General features: G+C 40.5%; 1 protein-coding gene across 3 annotated transcripts in view; it reads left to right on the plus strand.

Annotated features, from left to right (window-relative positions):
- Positions 1 to 13,094, plus strand: part of PPP2R2B (protein phosphatase 2 regulatory subunit Bbeta) — a 304,107-nt gene that overhangs the window by 192,238 nt on the left and 98,775 nt on the right. For all 3 annotated transcript variants that reach the window (XM_023226909.2, XM_023226908.2, XM_023226910.2), the window contains one exon: positions 4,951 to 5,063. In XM_023226909.2, coding sequence (XP_023082677.2) covers positions 4,951 to 5,063 — 113 coding nt within the window. The remainder of the gene's footprint in view (positions 1 to 4,950; positions 5,064 to 13,094) is intronic.

Raw genomic sequence — 13,094 nt, forward strand, 5'->3', positions numbered from 1 at the left:
AAAAAAAAAAAAAAAAAACCTCAAGGACTTATTAACTACTTTGTTGAGGGGGATAGGAAAAAAAATCAGTGAAATGCAATGAAGATTAAATTATATAGCATAATATTCCGTTAATTGAGTTTTTAAATAGTTTTTTGATTAACAAGGATATTATCTTCCCATTTGGGATACTGTTTCATATGCCAACAACATCTCAAAATGATTCTTCTAAGAAAAATTCCCATGTTCTTATGTAATTTTCTTTTTTATACTAATATTGAGGTTGAGAATCCCCCTTAGGCCAAATAGGTTAACATGCAAAAATTAATGGAAGACAATTGGAATTACTGTACAAAAGAGAAAATGAAGATAGATGAAAAGATTGTGCTTAAAAGCTGCCACAAGTGATGATAAACTACTCAGAGAACCAGCAAGAAGAAAGAAAAAGTCATTACTCATATTAACAGTCACATGTTCCTTAGACTTTTTTATTCACAAAGCTTCAAGACACTGAGTCAAGAAAAATAGTGTGATAATAAAGTCAAGAATGACTCCAGGCAACCCAACCAGGGGGAATTGCATTGAATTCACCTTCAATTATCTCTAAGAAAATATACTGCTTATCTTATTATAGTTAGGAACAATTTTACTTTCTGCTAGAATATATTTTCAACCTTACAATTTCAATAAAAAATGAAACCAACATTCAATTGTGAATCTAGACCCTCAAATTATTTACCACATAAAAACACATTGTTTTATCTCATTTTCTACTTCCACTTTAATACCTATAACGAGAAGGGGGGATATATTGAATTTGTTTTTCTCACTATGAAACTAGTACATGTTCATTGTAAAAAAAAAAAAAAATACAGAAAAACAAAAATAATAAAAGTGTTCCCATCCAGAGAGAACCATTGTTAAGTCTTTTAAAGAAAAAAGCAAAAAGGCGTGAATAAATCTGTTTGTTTCTTAACAGAAATATGATATATTCTGCAAACTCTTTTGTAACCAGGTTTTTATTAATATAACACTTAATAATAGGAATATCTTTCCAATTGTTAGTCTAAAATACCATAATGACCACAGAGTATTTCCTTGCGTGATTCTTCTGTAGTTTACTAGTAAGCCGCCTCCTGTTAGTCCTTTAGCTGTTAACAAATTCTCACTATTATAAATCATATATACTATGTTATAGTATGCATAATACCTTCTATCCCTATAAGTATATTTGCAGGGATAGATGTTGGTATAGATAAATATGATTAGGCAAATGCATACTATAAACTAAGTATGTCATATTATGTTTACTAAAAACAGTTACATAATTGTATACATAAATATAAAAAACCACAAAATTTGTATAATAGATATCTCTAGTGGAATTAAGGGATTTTTTTTTACCTTTGTGATTATTTTATTTTATTTTTCCCCCACCCCTCCCCCGATATGATTATTTGAATAACCATTCCATGTACCACTTGTATAACAAAAAGAAGGAAATAAAATGAGAAAATACAAAATCTGTATGTACAATATTATAGATTTGGATTCTACCCCCAAAGTACATAGAAAAAGTACTATAAGGATTTATGAAAACTGTTGTTGATCATCCCTGACTGGAGAAGTTGTTGGTGATTTTTATTCTTTACGTTATACCCATGATTTCTCTGTTTCTCTGTATAGCAATTTGTCATTCATGATAAGAAAAATATACAATGTTAACCTTGCAAAGGGGATGGGATACATTCCAAATCCACGCAACAAAAAAAAATTGGTATTAAAATTGTGGGGATGTTCTAAGCCATAGCTGATCAAGAGCTAGTCACGTGACTGTGTGAATATGGCCCATGTTCATTTTCTCACCCTAAAAAGCAGTTCGGTATGCAGCAGGATCTCCTTTTGCTCCAGCACAAGCCAGGGTGACTGCACAATTCAGAGCGCACAGATCATACACTTAGCAGCCTTGCCAGTGTGTCAGACATGAGCAGCCCAAGTGATGCCCAGATACAAGAAAATGGGGCACTTATTTGCTGCTGAAAGCCCACTTCACAATGTGGTGCATTAAGACCTCCAAGAACAAGGCACTTGTTTCTGGCAGCTTCAAGTCGAATGGTACTGTGATCCACATCTCCTACTTAGAAGATCTGTCCTCCCAAAGGCATGAGAATTGGGAGGTGGTGGTGAAAAGTCAGGTGAGGAGAAGTGGAGGAATGAAGCAAGAGGCAAAAGAGGAAGGAATTCCCAGAGGGACGGCTTTTCTTCCCCGACAGTGTTACAGAGAAGAAATAGGATGTGCTGATATCATCGAGGGATGAAGCTAAAGCTGTCAGAGCAACATGTTATTATGGCAGAATAGTTGCCCAATTTGCTAATTCTAATAAAAGCTGTCATTTGTGCACCATTATTAGAAGCCTAATACTGTGTTAAACACTCTCCATGCTGTGATTTATTTAATCCTCATCAGAGCCCCATCAGGAAGATACTGTTTCCCCAGTTTACAAATAAAGAAACTGAGGCACCATCTTTCTTTGTAAGATTGAACTATGAGGGATATACTCATACTAATTTTTTTTTTTTCTTAAATTCAAACTTAACTGGGTGTTCTGTACTTTTTTACTTGCTAAATCTAGCAATCCTATTTGTTGCTTAAGAAATACTAGTTATGGTCAGGTGTGGTGGCTCATGCCTGTAATCCCAGCACTTTGGGAGGCAAAGGTGGGCAGATTGCTTGAGCCTGGGAGTTTGAGATCAGCCTAAGCAACACGACAAAACGACGTCTCTATAAAAAATACAAAAATTCGCTGAGCGTGTTGACATGCGACTGTGGTCCTAGTTACTCTGGAGGCTGAGATGAGAGAATCACCTGAGCCCAGGAAGTCGAGGCTGCAGTGAGCCATGATCACACCACTGCACTCCAGCCTAGGTGACAGAGTGAGACCCTATCTCAATTAAAAATAAAAGAAGAAGAGAGGAAGGGAAGAAAAGGGAGAGGAAGGGTAGGAGGAAGGGAAGGAAGGAATGAAAGAAGGAAGGAAGGAAGGAAAGAAAGAAGGAAAAAAGGGAGGAAGGGAAGGAAGGAAGGAGGGAGGGAAGGGAGGAAGGGTTATGTACCCACTGCCTGGGAATCCCCGTCCTTGGCCATGTGACTGGCGTCAGAGTGGGCATTGGGCCCAAGGTTGTCTAATTCTAAACCCTACCTTGTGCAGGACAGAGGAAGATACAAAGAAGGCAACCAAGTTTCTGCCTTCAAAAAGATATGTTAAAACAAGTATAAAAAATGTACACTGGATCTGATAAGGAAAGCCCACTAAGGCATGTGGCCGGCAGACATGATTTGTTTGCCTGATCTTGTCTCCTTAAATAATTGAATTAGGCTGGGCGCGGTGGCTCACGCCTGTAATCCCAGCACTTTGGGAGGCCAAGACGGGTGGATCACGATGTCAGGAGATCAAGACCATCCTGGCTAACATGGTGAAACCCCGTCTCTGCTGAAAATACAAAAAAATTAGCCAGGCATGGTGGCGGGTGACTGTAGTCCCAGCTACTCGGGAGGCTGAGGCAGGAGTATGTCATGAACCCGGGAGGCAGAGCTTGCAGTGAGCCGAGATCGTGCCACTGCACTCCAGCCTAGATGAAAATGAGAGACTCCGTCTAAAAAAAAAAATACATAAATAAATAAAAAAATTAAAAGCCTTCATGTAGGGCATGTCATTCCAGCTCCACAGATCCTTTAGCCCTTTTTACTCATTTCCTTGGCCTGCATGACACACGTAGGGATGAGAGTTCTCATGGAAGTTCTGTAGGGATAGCAGTTCTCTGTTTCAATGCTATGGAGAATGACAGGTGTCATCAAGTTGTGTAAAGTGCGGGGGCAGTACAAAGCTGAGAAAGGCAGTTTCCAGCTGGAGACTCCATAGAGGCAGCAAAAGGAAAGGAACATTTCAATGTATCTCCTTACCATTTTATTTTCCTGAATATTGATAGAAATATGCACTATGTAGGTAGATAAGATTTGTTCAGTTGCCCTACTAAGGTTTGTTGAGCAGCTACTATGTGCCAGGCACTGTTCTGGGTGCTGGTGGTACAGTGATGAACAAGGGAGATAGAATCCCTACCTTCAACAATTTTACACTCTAGTGAGACAAGACAGATAGTTATTTGATAAATAATCAACCAATTGTCAGGTAGTAAAAAGTATTATGAAGAAAAATAAAGCAGCAGAGAGGAGATAGAGAATGGTTCTGAGGACAGCATTTTTAGGTAGGTTTTACATAAGCCTCTCTAAGGTTGGGATGCAAATGCAAGAGAAAAGTAAAGAAGCGAATTACGTGAAAAAGAGGGTAAAGGGCTTTCCTGGCAGAAGACACAGCAAGTGCAAAGGCCCCAAGGCTTAGTGAGCTTAACGTGTACCTGGAGCAGTAGGGAAGCCATGTGGCAGGAGCACAGTGAGTGAGCAGGGAGAGGGTGGACAGGGAGGCCAGAAAGGTGGAGAAGGTGGAGAGGGCAGGTCATGAAGGGCCTTTTAGGACATGGTAAGGATGATGTGTCAGTGAGGTGAGATGCTAAAATAGAGAGAATAGCACCTACTTCCAGAGTTATGACTGTTAAACAAATTTTTCATGTAAAATTCTTAGTTACATTGTAAGCTCTGTGTAGGTCGCTACTCTTGTTATTCAGTGTTCAATAAATGTTTTTATGGAATGAGCTAAATTAAGGTATACGCTATAGATTTAAGAGCCCATTGTCAGGGAAATCCATTTGTCCCAGCATAATGTATGTTTTTGTTTTGAAATATGAGCTCTGCCTTCAAATGACAAGGGATTTATGCACGGCAACCGTTTATGTGAGCCAGCTTCTGTAGCAATTCTCTCCAACCTTACCTCTTCCTTTCCCCACTGCCCCCAGGAAAACTCCCTTATGAGCTTGCTTTTCACTATAATTCTGACTTAATCTGGTTGCCCACTGCAGATAAAACTGTGAAGCTGTGGAAAGTCAGTGAGCGTGATAAGAGGCCAGAAGGCTACAATCTGAAAGATGAGGAGGGTCGGCTCCGGGATCCTGCCACCATCACAACCCTGAGGGTGAGTGCACATGGTTGCCCTGGCCACCACGGTCAGGGGCAGCTCTCCTAAGGATGGCCACGTGCTGGTTGTTACCGTAGGTTGCAACTATAATGGGCCAGTGAGGGAACGTAGGCAGAGACTCAGCCTACCCCAGTCTCTCTCTGGTGGCAGATGGAGAAGCAGGAAAGGTGCCAAGCCTTCTAATGACTACAAATCCATGCTTTTCCTTTTGTCCCAGAAGACTTGCCCACATGGCCACTGCCAGACGTTACTATAATCTTAGCCTCTGTTGTTCACATTATCTAAAATGTCTTGAGCACCTTCTGTATTCAAGGTACAGGGATGAGAACCCAGATGGCGAGTTGCAGTCTTGCGATTCAGAACACAAACTTAATAATCTAACAGACCTGGCTTCAAATTCTGCCACTTACCCAAATTTCTCAATAGTCACTTAACCTTTTTGAGCTTTCACCATGCAAGTTAATTTTAGCTTCTCCATCTGCAAAACGGTGAACACAGTACCTACTGCTCGTGGACTTATGAGGAAGAAATGCAAGAAGGATGGAAAACCCTTCCTCTATGGCTGGTCCTCAATATATGATTCTCTACTCTTAGTCTGAGTGGCTTCCTTCCTGTTCTTCAGAAATACATAGTCTGATAAAGAGGAGTTGTAAGACTAATATACAAATGATTATGGCACTCAATATAGTAAGATAAATGCATTGAGAGAGTGTTGGAGAGTTGTAGTTTGATCAAAGGAGGAAGAAATTATCTGTGGTTGTTGGAGACCAGAAAAGTTCAAATAGGAAAGTGGCATTAAAAACGGATTTCTCAAAGGGAACTTCTAAGGGAAGGGTCTCTAGATGTAAGGTAAAGTGAGTTAGGACTGGATGATGAGCTCAGTTATGAACACATTCAATGTGAGCAGTAAAGCAGGCACATGTTGGGATAGCCCTAGCCCCAACGGGCTTGTAAAACTGTGTAAAATATGTGATTTCAGATACCAGCAACTCTGCTAAAGACCAAAAGCAAGAAGGGAGACAGTGAAGCAGATGTGAGGAAAAGAGGTTCTTGCCCTATGTTTGAAAGTCAAAATGAGATGGTCATTGTATGCTTGATTAGCTCACTTGTTTATTTGTTTAATAATTCATTTATTCATACATCTGCTTATTCAGCAGTTACTTTTTGAATATAGACTCTCTGCTGACCACCGTGCTAGACTATTATGTGTTTACCCTGTACTAATGGGTACATGGTCTTCAATTGAGCTGCTTCTGAGCTCACAAGCATTGGCGACTCACTTTCCTCTCATCAGCCTATGGCTTCAACTCTGAAGAACCTCCATGCAAGTCCACCTTATCAGACTGGGTGGACTTGGCATAAACCCAATCTTGATGCTCTCAATGTGCAGGGGTTTTGGAGGCTGGAAAGTAGAGTAGTGAAGAGTATTATTGTTGAGTCAGTCTAGTCTGGGTTAGAATTCTGGCTCCATTACTTTCCAATAGTGACCTTGGGCATATTACAGTCATGTATCATTTAATGATGGGAATATATTCTGAGAAATGCATTGTTGGGTGACTTCATTTTTGTGAAAACATCACAGAGTGTGCTTATGCAAACCTAGATGGTATAGCTTACTACAGACCTAGACTACATTGTATAGCCTGTTGCTCCTCAGCAAACAAACCTGTACACATGTTCCTGTGTTGAATACTGCAAGTAGTTATAACACAATGGTATTTGTGTATATAAACATATCTAAACATGGAAAAGGCACAGTACAAATATGGTATTATAATCTTATGGAACCAGTGTTATTGACCAAAACATCATGTGGCATGTGGCTATATTTGAACACCTTGTGCCTTCAAAGTCTCATCTGTATAACAGGGATGATGATAGTCACTGCTTCCTGGAATTGTTGTGAGGATTCAATAAGTTATTTTGTGTAAAAAAGAGCTTAACCTGTGTAGTGCTGGCTCACAAAAAGCATTCAATAATGTTAGTTTCCTGCTCTTGTTTTAGTATTAATAACATCATCATCACCATGGCTATTATTACCCCCTACTGATAATGGGCCTATTCATATGAGACAATTCAGTTGTTTTTCTTTTTATACTTTTTATACTGTTTTATTTATTCTACCAACCACTCACCAATATTTACTAAGTGGCAAACACCGTATTGGCAATATAGCAGGAATAAGACTATCTTTTGCCCCTTGAGACATGGTAATCTTATGGGGGAAAACAACTGGATTAAGTGCCACTTAGAGTTTATACCATGAACTTAATGTCCAGACTTTACCTTGCCCTTATTTGCTATGTGGATGGAATTTCTCAGATGCCATCTGTAGACCCCACTGTGGAATCCTACTGTCCATGGCATCCTATGGGATTTCATATATCTGTGCTTAACCCTGGGAGAATTCCATCCCTATGATAAAAAGCAGAGAAGGTCTATTCAGTTTCCACGAGAGCAGAGATCCTCCCCATGCCAAGCCAGTGATGCCAATGAAGTGGACTTCAGATGAAACAGAAAAGGAAGCCCTGAGGTGTGGCTGGGAGTTGGAAAATTCCAGCTCTGGTTCTCGCTTTCTTACTAACCAGCTGTGTAAACTAACTGATGAATCATCCTTTTTCCCTCTAAGCTTAGTTTCTAAGGTGCCAAGCAGAGGACTGGGAAATGCAGATTCCCGAGACCCATTCCAGAGAGGAGGTCCAAAGGAATCTGCATTTTCAACACTTGCCCATGGTGGCTGAGACAAGGGGGTCTGCTGTCACTGGACTCTATCATCCCTAAGACACATTCGAGCTATCATTTTTATGAACCTTTGTTATTTTTCAATTATTTGAGAGTTGAAAATTCTCAAATAATCTGGAGAGACATATTATATTTGCTATATGATTATAAATATCAGTATCTGTATTTACCTCCTCTCCTTTCCTAGGCTCTCAAATATCCTGCATATCAGTGTAAACATCCACACCACAGCACTCTTTAAACACTGAAAAGTCCAGCTTCCTTTTATTTTTGATCACAGTGGTAGAAGCAAAAAAAAAAAAAGCAGGCAATCCTGAAGACTAGATTCAGAACAATGACTCCAAACAGAGAATGAGCTGACGTGATATTAATCAGACTATAATTTACCTCTTGAAATATGCATTGCCAGCAATTGTATCTTTTTTTCCCTTCCCTGTACTATGATTACTTCTTGCTCACTTTCATAGTTTCCAGTTCTATGTGGGTATTGAGAGTGAGAACATTTAATAATGCCTGACAGCTAATTAATCCTCACTGTGTAATGTACCTGTTCTGTTTCAGTGCTGAGCTTTTCAAAGCAAGAATGTGACTGTAAGGTAGCCTTTCAAAATCAATCTTGTTACCAAAAGAGCCTATGAGAAGCAAGTCTATGAAAACTATATCCCCTGCTCAATATCATAACATAAAGCAATAATCATGGTGATAATTTAATAATAACACCTTACAGTTGTAAAGTACCGTTTATATTGCAAAGCATTTTGTTACCTAGTCCCTTGATTCATCTTCAGAATAGCCAATGAGGAGGGCAGGATAGGTATTTAGCAGGTGAAAATGCTGGTCTATAGCATTTATTGATCATTTGTCATATCCCATGCACCATGCTGCACTCTCTATCTGCATTAGCTATATCAAAGGGTGTTAAAAAGCTCATTTAACAGATGAGGCTCCAAGTAGTTAAGTAGCATACCCAAGATCATGCAGGGCTGAGAACCAAGTCTTAATCTACTTTGCTCTGGGATCTGAGCCCTTCAGTCCGATGCAGCCTCAGAGAGGGAAAACGACTCCCCCAGTATCCTTCAACTGGTTATTCCAGGACTGGGACTAAAAATCAAGAGTTAGGGCTCTTAGACATATAAAATTGGGCATTTGAAATGTTTGTCTTAATAATTAGTGCCATTATTATTCCAGGTCAGGGGATCAATCGATTGATATCTATCTATCTCTCTCTCTCTCTCTTCCTCCCTCTACTTCCCGCCCTCCCTCCCTTTCTCTCCTTCTCTTCCTCTCCCTCCCTCCCACCATGACTCCCCCCTACCACTGTCCCCTCCCCCACACACACACAGATATACACACTTACACATTGGCTTTCCAGATCTCTGACCTCAGCATTGGAGAAACAAAGGCCTTGAGGTCTCTATGCAGTTTTACTTCACAAGACCCTCCATGCCATTCTTCCCCAATCTCCCACTGCCCAGGAGTAACAGACCCTCAGAGCTCTTTCTATGTAATGGGAACTCACCATTAAAGTGACTTAATCAGCCTGAAATGGAAGTTGGGTGGTGAGAAATCACACTTAGCATACTTCTCCCTGTAGGATGAGACTGGAGGTATTATTTTTCTCATTATTATCAGCTGCCAGTGCCCTGGGAACCTAAGCCAGGTTGAAATAGGCATTTTTACCTATTATAAATATAAAGTCTAGAAGTTATAAGCTGCCAAGCTGTGACTTGTCATAACCTTCCCAAAATGAAGGTGATGTGATGAATTCAATTTTTCTAATGAATTTTATTCAAACATGCCTTATATCAAATAAAAATAATTATAGCCACCATCTGTTGAGTGCTTCCTATGTGCCAGGTGCTAGATTTTATATCCTTAATATCACATAGTCCTCATTATACCTCTCTTGGGTAGGTCCTATTATTCTCTCCAGATCATCTGAAGCCCTAGCCTACTCTGAGTTTCAGTATCTGCTCAAGTACTACCTAACAGGCCCTCCTAGGGTATCCCTATGGAAAAGAGCACATACACATTTTCCCATTCATTCTCTCTGCCCTTTTTTGCTTAGCTCTTGTCACTGTCTAGCATTTTCTTCGCTGTCTGCCTCCTCTCCACCCCCAGTAAAATGTAAGCTCCATGAAAGCAGGGACTCTGTTTTGTTCTCTCCTGCAGCTCCGGCACCTGGAACAATCCATGGCACATGGTAGACATTCAGTAAATATCTGTCAAGTGAACAGATTACACAGAAATGGAAACCAAGTTTTAGAGTAGCCAAGAAGTTTGCCCAAAATCTCATGGCTAGAAAATGGAAGAGCTAGAATTCAAACCTAGTCCACATGACTCCATATCTGATGTTTTTCATTCTTACTCTCTATAGTTCTGCTTTTTAAGAAAAATATTAATTGCTGAACATGGGGCAGGAATGTTTTATTATTGATTGATGTCTCTCAGAGCTTTTTATCAAAGCTTTCTTAACATATGAGCTTGATTTTGGTGGAATGGAAGGCAGGGGGTGAGGGCTGCAGAGGCTCTTCTGCCACAGGGTGGGTACACAACGGAAGCACTGATTTTTGGAGGAAAGTCAAATGACATCATGTTTTACACAATAACTGCTTCTGTCTTCCTCTCGGCACAGGACGCACACAGTCTCATGACTCTCCAGAACTAAACTTTTTCCACTTAAAATGACCTTGATGTTAGCAGATCCCATTGGTGGTGATTTGGACACAACCATAGGCACCATACCGTCTAAGACACTTGGCCAACTGGCATTCAGTTTTACCAGCTCTGACTCCTGAATGAGGACTTCTTGAGGATCATTGCTAAAAGGTCATGAGATTAGGCAGGTTGACTGAAAAGACTAGCTAGTTTTCCCAAAGAGAGATCCTCTGAGTGAAAGACTTTAGTTAACTACTTGATTTGTTTCCTAGAGAACTGATTAAACAGACTATTGGTTTAGGTTTACTAATAATAGCAACTATGCATGTTCAACCCTTCTTAGTGACAGGCTTGGGGCGCAGATGTTTGATGTACATTCTTTATCATCATTCTGTGAGTTAGGCATCCTGCCCATTTTAGAGATGTATAAACAGAGGCTCAGAGAGGTAAGTACTGGCTTAAGGCCTTGCAGATAGTAAACAGCAAAGCCAAGAATGGAGTCCAGGTCTGTCTGACCCCAGAGCTCCTGTTCCTCACTATTATTAGGACTATTTAATGGCATGGCCCTTGATTTAAACAACGATGAGGATGACAACATCTGGTGTGCAGGACTTTTCCATGTATTTTGTATCTCAGTTAGTGCCTACGAGGCTACACACTGTACTAGGCATGCACTACAAAGTGTGGTTCTTACAAAGATGAATGAAACACACTCTCTGTCCTTAAGCGGCATGGAGGAGACAAATTACAAGTGGCTGAAACAGAAAATGAATTCAATCAGTGGTTCTTAAATGATCATGTGCCTCATGGTCACCGGGGACTCTGCCTAGAATATAATTTCTGACCTCGTCACTAGGGATGCTGGTTTAGAAAGTTTGCGTTGGACTCAAAAAAATGACATCTTTGACAGGGCCCCTCCCAGAAAATGCCCAGGTGATTCTGGTGCAGGTGGTCCCTGGACCACACTTTGAGCAATCATGGAGAAGGATAACTGTCCTGAGAAAAGCACAGAAGATAACCATGGCAGTTCAGAAGAAGCACGAAGGCAGGAGACAGAGGATTAGGAAGGAGTTTCCATGATGCATCTGGAAGGTAGATGGGCTTTCACGCTGGACGTCTCATTTGAGGCTCCCAAGGATCCTTTGAGGCATGCAGGATGTGCATTGCCATTTCTTTCTTTCTAGTGGTGTGGATGTGATTATCCCATTTATAAAAGAGGGTAACTGGCTCTGAGGGGCCAGGTATCTCATCAGGGTCACACAGCTAGAAAGAGGCAGAACTAGGAATGAAGCACGTTCTGTCTGTCCACAGTCTTTAGGCTTTCTTGCTCCTTCAGAGGTACCTATGTCATGATACTCATTCTGTGAGGAGGGGGAATCCCAGGCCAGATTTAGTGCAAATTATTGGTTGAGTCAGGATCAGCCCTTACTGCCCCAGGTTTTAATTTTCGGTATATGCTTTGATAACTGAGGCCTCTTAGGACATAGATACAGCCTTCCTCTGCCATTTTTAATTTTTTAGACTTCATTTTGTGATTTATTGCTGCTCTGGGAGCTTCATATCCAATCCTTTTATGGTTTCATCTTTTATTTCCTTACATTTGTTGCAAATAACAATGGCGTGTTTAGCTACTGCAGTGAAAAATCAATCAAGCCTATTCCATATTCACAGGCTTGCAATGGCACCAACAGCTCCTGGATTAGATTAACTTTGTGAATGTGTCATTCTGGTGTGGGTAATTTCTCAACCTTCGCTCCATCCTCCCCCTCCTGCCTCGGCAGGTGGATATTAAGATCTCTCATTGATTGACTGCCCCGAAAGTGAATACTGGCATGTGATGTGTGTAACTCAGTGGGACGCACATACTCTGTGTTTATGAAAATAAATAATAATTTCTGTTATCATTATTGATTGCCATCATTATCTGATTGTATCTGTCTGTGTCATGGGGTTTCAGTTATGGGATCAGAAAGCCCTCCACGAGAATTCAGCCACTACCCTCACTGACAAGCCTTTGTGTTTTGACATGTTTCGCCTTTGGGGGATGAGGGTTGGGGATGTTTCTCTTCTGCTCATTGGCTAATATTTTTGGCTAATGTTCAGAGACATGATGATAATTGAGTTCCATGTTAGCCAAAGGAACTGCTTCAGTTGGAAATAAAAGAGCAGCTAACATTTATGCTAATGTTCCAAGAACACTTTGCATGCATTGGCTAATATAATCTTCAAGATTAACCTGTAACATAGGCACTGATATTATCCTTATTGTAGAGATGTGTTAACTGAAGCCAGAGAAGTTAAGGAACTTGCCTTAGGTTAGACGGCTAGTAAGTGGTAATGCTTCGACTTGAGTGCATGTCTTTATGACTCTAAGTGCTGCTGTCCTGCCTCTTGTATTAAAATAGAATGCTTAGTATATGCATCTGAATATTCAGTGTAAGCCAAAACACATATGAGTAAGCAGGGGCTGGAAAACAACTTTGCAAGGAGATTGTAAAAGTAACTGGTGCCTTGGGCATAGGTGGGCTTTCTGTTTTATTTTGGGAGAAGGTGGGGTAGGAAGGGTACACGAAACTAGGTCATGGCTTACCAAAGCTGGATGATCATCAGACTCTGGGAACATCTAAG

Source organism: Piliocolobus tephrosceles, chromosome 4 (genome assembly GCF_002776525.5).
Source record: "Piliocolobus tephrosceles isolate RC106 chromosome 4, ASM277652v3, whole genome shotgun sequence".
Taxonomy (NCBI): domain Eukaryota; kingdom Metazoa; phylum Chordata; class Mammalia; order Primates; family Cercopithecidae; genus Piliocolobus; species Piliocolobus tephrosceles.